The following is a 15,342-nucleotide window of genomic DNA, read 5'->3' as shown; positions in this document are numbered from 1 at the left end:
CCCTGGGGTCAGGGTGCTTCCACCCTGACACCTGATACCACTTATCATTATTATGTTCAGCCCCAGAGACCCTTTCCCAAAACGTAAAATGGTGGCTGCACTTTCTAGTCAGGTTGTGGCCACCCGATTAGAGCACTTCTATTCGCATGCACATTCGCGAAAATTCACAAACATTCACAAATTATTTGTGGCCAGAGATATACAAATTTGAATTTTCCTTAATTAATTCTAAACTACTGAACAGATTTAACCAAGTAACCAAAAGCACAATCTGTGTACTGAAAGCTAGCTTTCTGCCAAATATGGTGTAATTCAGTCAAGCGGTTTGGGCTGCAGTGGTATCTAAAGGTCCTATGGGAATTAACATAGGAAACGCAACGTTTTTGACCCACCCCATTTTTCCCGGCCCCCAATTGATGGATCACCCTGAAGCTATCCATGCACAACAAGAATCAATGGGGCACTTTTTGGGAAAAAAGAGTCTAAGGCTCTCCCCCTATTGGCCAAGATATAGGCAAATCCATAAATGCCTTTTCTATGGAACCATGGCCCTATATATGTATATATCCTAATTTACTAGGAAACCTGTTTTTGTTTTGCCAATAACTTTGGTACAAATCTTCACAAAGTTTTCAAAACTAATATGATAGTTCAGCTGCTGTGGGGGCAGTCCAGTCTCTTTTCTATCTGTGGATTGCTATGTATTTTCCATTTGGGCTGGTTGCAATGACGGTTGGCGTCTGTTTGTTTAGCACATCAAGGTGTGTTATCTTTCAGCTTGTGGATAGGCTGTTTGTGTAGCCAAGCCAGGAGAGAGCTCTGGCTGTCTCTTACTGATCTCCTAGTTCAGTGGTTCCCAACCTGTGGGCCGGGGACCCCTGGGGGTCCGCGAATCCTCGTCAGGGGGTCCGCGGCAGCTTAAAAAATGTAATAATATTAGGTCCCAGCTATCAGTATTGACTCAGTGGGGGTCCCCCGGTTCCAATAATGATTCAGTGGGGGTCCCCGGGCTCCAGGATTGATAAAATGGGGGTCCACAGAAGTGAAAAGGTTGGGAACCACTGTAACCTAGTTGTTATGGCTTATAGCTGGAGGCTGGAGAAAATGACCTGTTCGTCGCGATTTACACATAATGGTATTATTCTCCCGACAGGTGGAAATCTACAGTAGGAATAACTTGGACCGGCCTCTCCACCGCGTCAAAGGGGAACAGGTAGAAAACCTTTCTCTGTTGGGATGTTTGTGTTGTGCTTTCCCTGTATGTGTAATATTGCTCTTCATGGGATGGATTTGACATATCAAGTGCAATTGGACCTACCCAAAACACTAGAGGTGACTTAGTAATCAACACAGAGCTGGAGACCAAGGAGTCTGAGGACAGAGTATGCAGTAACCTGCCTTTTGATTTGCCTATAACTTTTTACTTCATAAGTCATAGTCAGCTGGACTTCGGCTTCCAAGCTTTGTGAATATCTGTACAAGGAAACATGTTAAGGGAGGGGTGAAAAAGATGCGTTTTCCCATTTTAGCTCACATAGGAAATTTTTCTTGCACCTACAGTCAAAACCATTGAATAGATTAACACCAAACTTGGTATGAAAGTAAAGCTTTACTCAGACCGTGTGATTTTGCCGTTTTGGTGTAAAACTATCCATTAGTTTCTAAGATTGCCATTTGTAAAAGATGCCAGGTGGACTTAAAAGGGTTCACAATTTTGTATATCTTGTCAGTTGAAAAGCTATTTATTGTTACGCTTATATCTTTGCCACATTGACTAATATGCGTGCTTTGTATGTTTATTTATTGGTATTTCTGAATTTGTGTATAACAATAAAGGAGGCTCAAATTGAAAAGTGTTCATTTGACGTTTGCTACTTGTGATGAATCTGCATAACATTTGGCAGAACTAGGAAGGTTTAGTATTCTATTGTTATGTCAAGTTTTGTGCAGCCAGTGTGGGTGGTGGGATAAACGTTAAGCAACAGTTAAAAAATGTTTCAATTGGTTTTACCTTTTGCACTGTTTGATGAATCTGTCAAATGTGGCAAATAGTAAGCAAGTGATACCCAGTGCAGGTATAGCAGGTATTGTGAAGATCAAATGGGAGGGGGGGCAAGTTAAAGATGCAGCAAAAATATTTTGGACCTACTAATAACTTTGGCACTTTTTGAGGTGTGGCATTTAACAGAGACTTATCACATTTAACCTTCATTTTTAAGTTTGAGTAGATCCGCAAAGGAGGGGGCAGTTAAAAGGGGGAGAAAGTGTTCATTTGCTAATAACATTGTCACTATGTGAAACACCTGAACAAAATGTGGGTTGTGCTCGGAAGGAATTGTTTTCGATTTTACAGTCTTGTGCCAATCTATCAAGTGGGCAATGTTTAGGGTGGGCAATAACATTTTCAATTGCTTATACCTTTAGCGCTATTCGATGAATCTGCACCAAATGTGGCAGAGTTAACAATTTAGACCCAGGATAGGTATTTCACATTTGGTGTGGATCCAATGGTGGGGCAGTGGATTTCAAGAGGGATGGTCATAACATTTAATTTGACATGTTTTAATAGATCTGCACGAAATTTGCCAGAGACATGGCTTATTTAGCCTACTCTTGAACTGTTTCAGATGTGCAAGAGGGGTTACTAATATATTTAGTATAGTTTGTATGAATCCACACAAAATTTGGCAGATGTTTAGCTGACTATTGGTTATGTCACATTTTTGGCAGATCCGTTGGGGACTAAGATAAAGTTTTATTCACTCACAACTTTGGCACTGTTCAATTAATTTGCAATACATTTGGCAGCTAGCGAATTAAGCCCAGAAGCAAAGTCAGGTGATCCCTGCAACCAAACTCTTCTACACAGGGAGGAAGGTGGTTGGGTGCAAGCCCTGGCCGAAGGCTATGCAGAGCACAGGATGGGTACATGACATGTTAAGGCAGCCCACCATAAAAAACACCCATGAAATTCACTGAAAAATAAAACACAGGTAAAGATCACTTATAGTTCACTGAACACAGCACTAAAAAAGACTCCTGAAATTCGCCATTTACAATGTGCAGCACACAATCTTCACAAGGATGAGAAACAAAAGAAAGAGACCCCTCACAAACCAAGGAGAGAGTGTCGCAAAGTCAAGAATAACAATAAAATTCCCCCAGGCAGGTTAAGAACTGACTTCAATGCAAACTGTGCAAAAAAACAATTCAACCACTGAATATATCAAACAATATTATTTATTAAATAATAATTGCGTATAATTTACAGATTATGTACACGACATGAGCCACAAACAAACTCCATGAAAATACAAAAATTATTATTTTTATGTGAATACATATAAAATAGACACTTTTTCTAAACTTTCATTGGGTATTTACTCTATACATAATTTAAATAAGATTTCTGGAAACAGACGTGACAAGAAAAGAGCCTTTTGTGCTCGTCGATGCATTTCAGTGGGTTAAATTAAATAGAAACAGCCTTCTTCAGAACACTTAAAATATGTTTTTAACTTTTGGATTAAAATTCAAGTGAGTTGTTGATACAAAGCGTTCTCTGGTTATACAGGGCCTCTGAACATCGGCATATCTCAAACAAGGAGCTCACTGCATCCTTCAAGGGACAAAACTAATTCACATATGGGTATAACCACCTTGGAAGCGCAAATATGCATGCAATGGCGGGTGTGCACTTAAAAATCTTATAGCAACAGCTTCTGCCCGCTTAAAATCCACCAGCTTCTTAAAAATCTAATATAGAGCTTGCTCTGGAACACCGAAAACCCAACAAATTATTATACTTTCTAAGTGTGCGCTACTTAAGTGATTCTGAGATAGCATTGCCTCTCACAAGTGATAATAGCACCTTTGCCGAAAGAAACCAGGAAAATAAAAAATTCCCAGCACCATTACTGGTTCTTTTCGGCAATGCTGCTATGATTGCTTCTAACTGAGAGGTACTGCTATCTCAAGCCAACTCACATAGCTCACTCATAGTGGATATATGAATGACATCACTGCTGACATCTCATATGGCATCATTGATGACATCACTGCTGACATCAGCCAATTAATGTGACAGATTGCTATACACTTTTCATATTGGGAGGTAAATGCAAGCTACACTCAGACCCAATTTTCTACCAATTCTGTAGTGCTAATGGGCATAACCTTTTACAACATGCACATCTGTGAAAGCAGCCACATTTAGCAGAGATTATGCTCTGGTATTCAGGCGTGTAAAAAATATTGGCCTATATTTATGAAAAAGTGGCACATCAGAGCTGATGCGCCACGTTTTCTGCACCTCCCCACCGGCACCTAACAACACCTTGGTTGCACCGTATTTGTAATACAGCACATCATGGTGGTTGCTAGTACAATAGTGTCAACATTTTTTACGCTGTTGAAGCGCTTTGCTACCCTAGCATCAAAAATGTTCACTCGAGTGTGGCAAAGTGCAAGTAGGCCCAGAGGTTTCTATGGGTGCTTTATTTTACCGCTTGCTCTGAGCAGGTGTTAAAAATGACACCAAAATGGTGCAGTGAAATCTGTTAAATTGCACTGCACAATTTTTGCGGCCCTCCTAGTGCCAGAACGCCCCCCCCTTGCATACATTATGCCTGGCGCAGGTATAATGTGGGGCAACGGGTTACAAAGTGGTACAATGCATGCATTGCGCCACTTTGTGAATATGGTGTGGGGAAAAGGCCAGCACTAAGGCGGTGCAAGGGGCTCCTAAATATACCCCATAATGTTTCTGCAGACATTGATGCCATCAGCAATTTATTAAACCTTAAACACTGCTCAAGAAGATTTGGTCATTATTTACCTTGATGAGTTGTACCTGATGATAACCTATTCTGACATAGAATTTCAAGTCAACGGCTTCACGTCTATGGTTTAGCTGCTGATAAGACATCTTTGTAAAAATATCTAACACGCTTTCTTGAAATGAGCAGAATAGCATACATCATTATACATTGTAAAAATGCTTACAATCTTTCTGCGACCCACCATTTGTAAACAACGGTTTAATGTCAACATGTGCACAGAAATCCACAGGTGAATAATGTATTGTAAACATAAGCTTTAGTTTTTCTCACATATTTTTGCAATAGGACTTTGATTTAAACCACAACCTATTTGTAACATATGTCTGCAGCTTACTCTTGTTGCACTCAGTGTCTACTTTGTTTAAATGAAGTGCTGTTCGCCACTCTTAAAATTTTGCTAGTAGTTAAATTGTGCACCATTATGAATCAAATCAGCCTTGTCTCCAGGACTAGACTATTACATGTACATGAAGTCAATGTATGTTGTAAATGTTTGTGGGTCCTTTACTAATTACTTGCTTTTTTTAAATGATTGAGCGTTTCATAGGGGAATTTCAGGAGCAGTAGCTTGGAAGATGTCATCAGTGATGTCATCAGTGATGTTGTTTGAGATGTCATCAATGATGTTATCAATCATATAATTTAACATGTCCTGAGTGACGTAATATTTGAGGACATAAGCATGGAGGTGCAAGTTATAGGTAGGCCGCTGTATCTCCGTGTTTTTTAAGCATTAGGTTTTAACTTATTTGAATTATTTCAGTGATTTTGTAAAAAAAAATTTATGTAAGCTAAAATCTTGTTACTGTATTCAGCAATAACGTCATTTATCCTTTATTTTTTTCAGTGATATTCCTTTTTAGGGTCGAGCCTGCGTCGCATGCGCTCGCGCATGCGTGTTGCTAGCGAGACGCTTTAGGTATTAGAAAAGGGCTCGGAGCCCCGTCGATGTCACGTCAGTGTCTTTCATTGGCAAGCTGGCTTGCCTGTTAGAATCCGGTTCTTTTGATTAGTGGAAGGCACGTATACGTCAGGCCTTTTCCGTGGTTAGCCCTCCTCAAGCGCAGCGACCAAGTACAGAAAACATGCGAGGCTCGCTGGGGTTGTGGACTACTTTTTCTCTGTTTTCGGAGCGCCATCTCGCTGGGCAGAAGTCGAGCGCTTCGTTAATTGCACTTTTGCCGGTTACGATCATAATTGCACTTCATGTGAACTGTACAGCGTGATTGCGCAGTTTTTTTCTTTTAATGCAGGGAAAATCCGGTTGGGAGTTTACAACTGTGAACAGTTGTAACTCCGACAAATGCGAGACCCTAGTGCATTGCAAATGCTTGTTTTTAATGCTAGGAAAGATCATAGTACTATGCCCTACTATAACGATTATTTAATCGTTGGTTTTTGTTTTTCTATGAGTTTCGAGAACTTTTTTAACATATTCAGCCAACACCTCTACTATGCACAACCTTCTATCATTCGCAAATGGGGGTTGACCCTGGGCCACCCCCTGCTGGTGGGAAGCCTAAAGCAGACTTGCCTCCGTGGTCAACTGGCTACCCCTGCTCCCACCCCCTGTCCTCCGTTCTTCATGTGGATGCTTCTACCCTCTGCTCTCCAAGGTCCATTGTGCTAACTGTGCAAATACACACCTGCTCGCTGTGGTCAGATTGCTGCTTATGCCCCCCTTCTGTCTGCTTTCTGTTTATCTGCGGACAGCTTATTGCCACTGTCCATACACGTCTGCCCTATGTGTTCAACTTGCTCCAGGTTCCTCCTCCCTGCCTGTCTTTCTCTGTTTACAGGCTGAACCCCCCTCCCTTGTGCCCTCCATGGTCCTTTGTGCTGCCCCTGCCTAAGCAGGCCTTTCCTCCGTGGTCAGCTTTCTACTTCTTTCCTCCCACTTCGCTGTCCTGTTGTCCATATCTGCTCCCTCCCTCCTGCTCTGTGTGGTCTTTTGTGCTGCCAATGCCCCGTCCCTTGCCCTCCATGATCCGTTGAGCTGCACTGCCCTTCTTGTTCACCTTGCCCGATCCACTGTGCTGCCCCTGTTGCTGTCCTGTTTCCCTGTGCCTTCTATCGTCCATGCCCCTATCCCCTCCCTCCTGCCCTTGATTGCCTCTTGTGATGCCACTGCCCCTCTGACCTGCGTGGTTTGTTGGGCTGCCAATAAACTTCTTGCCTGTTTTACACAGTCAGTTTTCTGCCTTTGCGCCCTCCCACCTGCCCTCCATTGTCCGAGTCAGTGCCCCTGCCACCTCCCTCCCCAGAGTTCGACTGAACAACTAAAGTGTTAACATTCTATACATAAGACAAAAGTGTAGCACCCTTGAAGTCATTTTGATGGAATTAAAACTATAAAACCTAAAGCATTTCCTTTAGAAATAAACAAAATATTTTTTCTCATAGAAACTATGGTCAGTGCTCTAGAAATCTAAAATGTGCTGATTTCTACACAATAAATGTATAGGCATCTATGCTCAGGAGTATGTTTCTCTTCACTAAACTGCGAGAAAGCTGTGATGCATGTGCCCTAAAAGGGTATTGTCTTGATTGATATACACAAACGTGTGTGTGTAAGTGATTGATATATATATATGTATATATATATATATATATATATATATATATATATATATATATATATATATATAAAATATATATGTTTACTTAAAAAACCAAAGATTACAGGCACGTTATAGTTAGGTTCTGAATTCACTTGCACAAAAGCAGAGAAATTCAGCAGTTATTTCAAGTAAATATAAACTGAGGCCTAAGGTAACTATAACTCGCGCCCCCGCCTTGCACAGTTTTTTCTTCAATAATTTAACTTTTAATGTTTCATTGGTATTTTTATTGACATTATAAAAGTTGTCATGAGTGCTGTAATATCTGGGGTAATTAGCAGTGCGAGTTATGGTTACCTTGGGCCGCTAGTTTTAGTTACTTGAAATAAGTCTAACTATAACTACTGAATTTCTCCGGTTTCGTGTGAGTAAATTCAGAACCTAACTATAACCTCTCTGTAATCTTTGTTTTTTAAAGTGAATTTCTAAGGTTATTTTTAATTCTATTTCCTAACTATAATGTCCTTGTAACCTCTGTTTTTTTCAGAGAATGTCTATGTTTTTTTAATAACATAAAGTTATTTTTAATACTATACATTAATCCAACTACCACTGTGCATGGCCTCTGGCTGTGCACAGCAGAGGTTGACCACAGGCCAACCCCCCCTAACAACCTAACCCCATGCTGCACACAGACTTTGGCCATGCGCAATGGGTGTTGTACAAAGGGCCTGTCTCTGGGTGTGAGAGTTGATGTGAGAGTGTCTGTCTAGATGTGAGAATGTGTGTGAGAGGGTCTATGTGGGTGTGAGAGTGTCTGATTACTCTCCAATAGATGAAAGATGCATTCACCTCCATGAAGGATTTCAGATTGTTTTTCAATAATGGAATCGTGGAGTAAACACACTTGCTTTACCTTTGCCAAGCCCAGGAGCTGGGATCATTTGTCCTTTACAAAAGTGGAGCTTCAACTGGGGAATCTGCTACATTTATATTTGTAAGTGCTTCTTGTTGAAGTTTAATTTCTGTGAAATTAGCATAATGGCCAGAACGGAAGCTCACCTGCTTGTTTAGCCAACAAGAGTCCAAAGTTTGCACAAAATGACTAGCCAACTGGAGAACTTTCTAATGGTTAGTTAGTAAGTGCTACCTCATTAGGTTAATGGCCTGTGTGGGGGAGGGAGGCCCACTACATTTCCATAGGGGTAGTACGCAACTCCCTTTCCCGGCCGATTTTGGCCCTTTGGACCCCATCCCTCTGCTTTAATAAATACATTTATTTTGGAAGGAGGGGGATCATGCAGCCCCCCTCCCCTGGCCAATTTTGGCCCAGCAACCCCATCCTCACGGGGCCTGGCCATCTCTCCTGGGTGCCCCACAGGACACACAGTGTACAATGGGACCACAGGGGGAGCCTGAAGGCCCCCGCGGTCCCAGCAGGCTCCCTGCCTCCTGTGAGAGCTGGCATTGCTTTTGCACACAGGGAGCTGCTAAAGATGCAACTCCTTGTCAGCAAAAGCAATTGTTTCCTCTGTTTCTCTGCCTGCATGTCTATGGGGAGGAAACAGAGGAAACCTATGCTCCCAGCAAATGACAGCTGTTTGACAGCTCTCGCTTGCTCGAACCGGAGCGTTTGCTCTCACTTGGTGGGAGCTGTCAAAGTTCCTGCCAAGTCAGAGAAAACAGCTATGTCCTGGAGGTAGGCAGCCCGGGACATAGGAGGAGCTGGCCCTGAGGGTGGTGGTCCCCACGGCCATCTGTGGCTCCAAGAGGGGGGCTGCGTGCCATCCTCCCGTGTGAATTTGCCCAGCGGAGGTGGTGGTCCCCGGGGCCCACAACAAACCCCTTCCATTCTTTTATTTCTGCCCCAGGGAGGTAATGGTCCCCAGGGCTGTAGGGGGGCACGTGGTCCCCCTGCACAAACTTGTTATTTAGCTTCAGCGATGTGGCGGTTCCTGGGGCTTTTGGGGAGGCCATACAGGCCTCTCTCATATAAAATAAACATTTTTGCCCCCAGGAAGGTGGTGGTCCCTGTTGGGAGGGGGCCGCATGGCCCCCTCTGCACATTTTTGTGTAATCACCCCAGGGAGGTGGTGGTCCCCTGGGCTAATATAAACACAAGGAGGGGGGACCCTGTGTGCCCCTTTCCTTTCTCATTGCCCCCGGGACCTTGCCTACCCAGAGGTCAAATAGGAGAGTGGGAGATTGCCCTAATTAAAAAAAAATAATAATCTTGAAGAAATCTGCAGATCTACGTATTTTTCCAAGATTTAAAAAAAATGCTTTTTAGTCCTGGCGGAGTCCACAAGGCTAGGGAGTCAGGGAGACCCTACCATGTTCCCATTTCTTTTTTTCACTTTTTTTCTGGGACTCGGCTGAAGCCGAGTCTCAGGATGGCTGCCAACACTTGTTGAAGTGTAGGCAGCCAATCAGCACGGGGACAGTTGGATCTGCGGAGGAACTGTGTCCCTAGATATCTATATATTTGTTTACCTTTAATATCTCCAAAACTACTGAATGGATTTACACCAAATAACACAAAAGCACAATCTGTGCCACAAGATGTACCTTCCTGTCAAATTTGATGTAGTTCCGTTCAACAGTTTGAGCTTTAGGCGTGTCTAAAGACCCTATGGAAAAATGAATGGGGAAAATGCATTTTGGGACCCCCTTTTTCTCAGCCCCCACTTGGCGGATCTCCCAAAAACATTCAAGACAGCAGCTAAACTGACCAATGTATACGTTTTTAAAATTTTGGGAGGATTCGTCAAGCAGCACAAAAGTTCTCCCTATGGAAACTGGGTCCTAACTATACTTACTGGTGACCGCCAGAAGGTTATATATATATAAGCATATATTCACCATTTCACCAATGGTGCACACATTTGTAAATTGGTGAAGACAATTCCCAATATAGGACTCCACCTTTCTACAGAGAGAGGTGGCACAGGTGAACACACATTTCCATCATTTATTGTGCAATACGTGTGCAATAAAGCGCAATTAAACACTGACGTGTTTCTACCCGGCAGGTCTTGATAAAAGCTCAAGCTGTGACTAAAAACCTGTCTGTCTGAAAAGCGGGGGCTGCAGGCAGTTCACCTTAGGTTTGCTTTTTGAATTGTGCTCTTCGGCTTGTTCATAGGCGTTAATTTCCTGCTCATACAAATTTAGTGGCTGCTTTGAAGCCGACCAATCTAATTAATAAATCAATACTTGTAGAGCACGGCTTATCACCTGTGGCGTCTGGAGGCGATATTGTGAGTGTGCAGGTCATTAGAATAGCCAGGTCTTGAGCTTCTTCCTGAATTGCTTCAGTGATGCAGCCTGTCTGAGGTTGAGTGGGAGGGTATTCCATATCTGGGCTGCAAGGTAGGAAAATGATCTGCCTCTGGCCGTGCTTTTCCTGATTCTGGGGATGGCTACAAGAGCGAGATGGGAAAATTGAAGTTGCTTGGCGAGGGTGTAAAAGGTCAGGCGGTGGTTGAGGAAGTCTGGTCCGATGTTGAGAAGTGCCTTGTAGGTGTGAGTCAGTAGCTTGTAGGTGATGTGTTTGTCAATCGGGAGCCAGTGCAGGTCTCTGAGATGGGTGGAGATGTGGCTGTGGTGAGGGATGTCGAGGATGAGACTGGCTGCTGCGTTCTGGATTCTCTGTAGCCTTGCTTGTAGCTTCTTTCTGATGCTGGCATAGAGTGTGTTGCTGTAATCCAATTTGCTACTGGCCAGAGTGTGGGTGACCGTCCTTCTGGTCTCTGTGGGGATCCACTTGAAAATCTTAAGAAGGAGGCGCAGGGTGTGGAAGCAGGCTGATGAGACGGCATTGACTTGGCGGGTCATGGAAAGCAGTGGAGTCACGGATGATGCCCAGGATGCGTGCATGGTCGGTGGGGCATTTCCCACGCAAAGGGGGTGGAGTCGAGTACGAGGATATCTGACTGAGGCAGCTGGCTTCCATCCAGACAGCGACTGCACTCATACCGTTGTGGAAGTTTCTCTTGGCTGTTGATGGGTCATCAGTCAGGGAGAGGATCAGCTGGGTAACATCGGTATAGGAGACAAAGCACTCGTCAGTAAGCAGCACCAGAGGCACGAGGCTTCTGTTGCATATACGTTGACTGTTTACTTATGTATTAATACTAACAAATATTCCTTGTTTTTTCAAAAGAAATACATCTAGTATATCTACCCATGTTCTACACTAGCTGTTGTGTCATTGCAGTGTATGTAGTGCAATTGTTAGCTCACTACAAGTCGCAGCTGTATACTGCCAATCTTCTTACCTCTTTTCCTCTTATGGTAGTGAGTTTCACTCACTGAGTAAAATCCCTTGAAGGAAGTATAATATCTCTTGCCCACTTTTCAGCTGCACTTAGGATGCCAGTTCATTGCTAGGTCTGAATGTTCTATGAGGAAATGCTTACTATGTGTCCATCTATCCACAATAATCCTGTCTTGCTATGGCTGGGCATTTTGTATTCATTGAGCCCCTGTACAAGACCCTCTTGGTGTATGTGCTTTTTGCACCAAAATCATACTAGAGAGCATATTTACAAGAAAGTGGTGCATCGGTCCCGATGCGCCACTTTTCATGCGTCGCCCTCCCCCACTTAACGACACCATGGTTGCACTGTATTTACAATATGGTGCACCATGGCGGTTGTTAGGACAATAGCGGCAAAATTTTAGATGCTATTGTGACGCTTTGCTGGACTAGCGGCAAAAAGTTTTACGCTAGTGCAGCAAAGCACAGGGAGGCCCATTGATTAAAATGGGTGCATCATTTTGACACGTGCTGTGAATACACTTTAAAAATGATGGAAAAAATGGTGCAGTGAAGTGTAAATTTAACTGACTATTTTTTGGGCCTTCCTGTATCTGAATGCCCCCCTTGCATACATTATGCCTGCCGCAGTGCCACCTTGTAAATACGGTGCAGGGGAAAAGCCACCTTAGCTCCAACTTAGCATTAAATAAAATGACGCTATGGTGGTGCAAGGTGGCTTAAGGGGCTTGTAAATATGCCCCTTAGTGCAAACACTTATTTGTGCATAGGTCGGAAACACAAGTGTTGCAGTTTACTTGTGTTTTCAGTTGCAAGATCTCTTTGACAAAGGAAAGGAGTGCTCCACAGAGTACTCATAGACCTGCTGTGGAATCGGAGTTTGTATTTACCTGACAACCAGCATCCCAGAGGTGAGGGCGCATCATGTGAATTCTTTCCTTGCTGGAAGAAATTGTTCATCTGACCTAAAGCGTCCAGCTGCTGAGAGAGGGTAGAAAGTTGCATGAGGTGCGACTGTTCTGGGAGAGCCTGTTAGGGACTGCTAGGACAAGGTAGACTTAGGAGAGTAATCTGTGAGCTCCAAAAAGTGGTGGGCACCAATCTCTCTGGTATTACAGTTCTGTGCCTAAATCGTGGATCTCTGGCCAGCCTTCCTGCAGTGCCAAGAAATGTGACTACAGCCTACCTTGCACTGTCCCAAGAAGTACTGATGTGGCCAAGAAGTGTGCCCGCAGCGGTGCTTGCCACCGTGATCAAGAAGTGCATCAGCAGCAGTCCTCACCGCTGTGATCAAGAAATGCTCACAAAGCTGTCCATCGTGCAGCTCTTACCCCCGTTCATGTGTTTTAGTCCTCCTACAGTGCATCACTATTTGACCCAGGAGAGATTTAGAAGTCGAGGGACCTGCCCCATTCTGTGGGCCCCTGCTACTCAAAGTATATGTGTTCATTCATGCTGGAAGACCTCAGATGGCGGCCCAACTGTTGTCTCTCGGCACAATGTGCTTGGGCTGAAAGAGGCTGCTCCTGTGAGTAGTTTATCTCCTCTCTGAAGTGGTAGTGAGTGAAGATGCAAGTTCTAAGTTCGCACACCCCACCCTACTTCCCTGAGAGCCCTGTGACTGCTCTCCATGACTACCACTATGCCTCTATGAGACAAATCTTAAGTGATTGTACATGACTTGTCCCAGTTTGCAGAGCTATAGTAGACTAGTCCCCAGAACAACAAAGGCAAATGGACCTAGCCTCTACAGCTGAGGTCCAGGAACCCCTTGCTTGCCCTGTGGCCCTCCGAATGAGGTCTGACAAGGTGAGGCACTAACTTATAACTATTAACATTATCCCGCCAGATACCTTACAAGAACACTAGTATGTTTTGTTCATGAGATGTGTGAATGAAAATGGGTGGTGACCCGAGGATCCAAGCATGGATAAAACATAGACTTTTATTAATGAAATTGATGATAATGGATTTGGCAGTGGATTCTGGTTTTTTTTTGTAGCTTTGCTGCATTGGTATTGCTTGGTGATCTAAATCTTTAGTTGTTCAGGTTTCAGACGTGTATGTTTTAATTCTATTTTAGTTTGGGGTTTTGTGTTTTGCATTTTGTTATTTTGTTTTTTTCTGCCTTATTTATGTATTTTTGAGTTTGGTGTACTTGGTTATATTTTTCGTATATTAATTGAAGCCTGGATAACATATTTTGACTTTACAGTCTTTTAGATTCACATTAGCTAACTAATCGACTTATTATTCAATGTTTTGGAGTGATATCTGGTATTGCTTGTTTTTTCTGATCCATCATGTTTTCCCGGGGTGGTTTGGGTTATAGAAATTAGCTCACACAGCAAATTCTTGAGGTAAAATGAAATCCATATGTTAATTACTTCTTAAAATGTGTGGATGTTTTTGCTTTTGATGATACAATTTCATGTGTTCGGCCTTTTACCCTATCTGCATCCTCTGTGTACTGTTGAATATAATCAGGTGTTTTGTGCTTGTGTCCTGTATTCTTGCAGGTGGCGTCATATTTTGGTCATGCTGTGGCTGTGGCTGACATGAACAAGGACGGGTAAGCACTGTGTAATTCACTCACAGGGGAGAGGTGATCCTGCGGTCAACCAAGTAACTGATAATGTCAGGTGAAGAGGGAAAAGAATAAGATCAGGATAAAATGAAGGGTAAGCAGAGGTGAAGAGTGTGGATGGGAGGTGGTGACCTTGTAAAGAACAGAAAAAGGGTACACGGCCACAAGGCAATAGAGACAGAAATAATGTTGATACAGAGTAAAGGGAACATGGGGACTCCAAGAAATTGAATGCCGTGGAGAGTGAGCGACACACACCCCAGGCGTTGCATACCATTTGGCACAGCATGGCATCATGGCAGTCTCCTACTGTATGGGTGACTTACACGAGCCTTGGTAGGCAATAGAAGAGTTTAGCTCTTCCTGTAATGGTCCTGCCACAACTGTGATTCGTGGTGCAGCTTGAGCTGGAGTTGCCATTGCTAAAAGGTAACAGAAGTTCTCTGGCCTGAGGGGAGTTTGGTAGTCATCACAATTCAATTCTCACTGCCCAATAAGCATGTGATAATTCAAATTTTTTCAATACCAACATTGCAAGCTTTGCAATGTGCAACCCATGAGTCAGTGCAATTAACTCGCCTCCAATTACCTCATATATTGGTAGCAAAAGTCTTTCGCCGCAGCTATTTTAAAGCATCTGCCCATGTTTGAAGAAAAAAGTGAATGCTAATTTTCAAGTCCCTATAACTGCAGGAAGCCAACTTGAGGGCTCTGTCTTCATTATAATCAGCATCTAACTAGCATGTGTAACAGATCTAAGAAGTTGGAGTCAAGGCTTGGATACACAGAGCAGCTAGCTGCCCGACTTTCTGAGTGATTAAGACAGTACATAACCAACTAGACGATATTCACAACAAACTAGGGGAAATTGAAAATTGTCAATGTAGGCATAATCTCTGAATCATTGGAGCCAAGGAAGAAGCAAAGGAAAAATATGTGAAGAAGTTTGTAGTCAGTCGACTCACTTGGGTAATTCTGAATTGGCAATGATGGGATTTTACTAGGAAATCCAAATAGCCCATAAAGTTCTCTTTGAAACTCTTTTCTGGTGATTCAAAGTTACGCCCTTTG

At 43.2% G+C, this 15,342-nt stretch overlaps 1 protein-coding gene across 2 annotated transcripts in view; it reads left to right on the top strand.

The window, feature by feature from the left end:
* The window catches only part of ITGA2B (integrin subunit alpha 2b), a 327,605-nt gene that overhangs the window by 149,652 nt on the left and 162,611 nt on the right, over positions 1 to 15,342 (top strand). For both annotated transcript variants that reach the window (XM_069237913.1, XM_069237914.1), the window contains exons 10-11: positions 1,154 to 1,213; positions 14,204 to 14,256. In XM_069237913.1, coding sequence (XP_069094014.1) covers positions 1,154 to 1,213; positions 14,204 to 14,256 — 113 coding nt within the window. The remainder of the gene's footprint in view (positions 1 to 1,153; positions 1,214 to 14,203; positions 14,257 to 15,342) is intronic.

This window comes from Pleurodeles waltl, chromosome 6, assembly GCF_031143425.1.
Source record: "Pleurodeles waltl isolate 20211129_DDA chromosome 6, aPleWal1.hap1.20221129, whole genome shotgun sequence".
Lineage (NCBI taxonomy): Eukaryota > Metazoa > Chordata > Amphibia > Caudata > Salamandridae > Pleurodeles > Pleurodeles waltl.
Note: the sequence above shows the minus strand (reverse complement) of the source record. Positions and strands in the feature narration are given on the sequence as shown.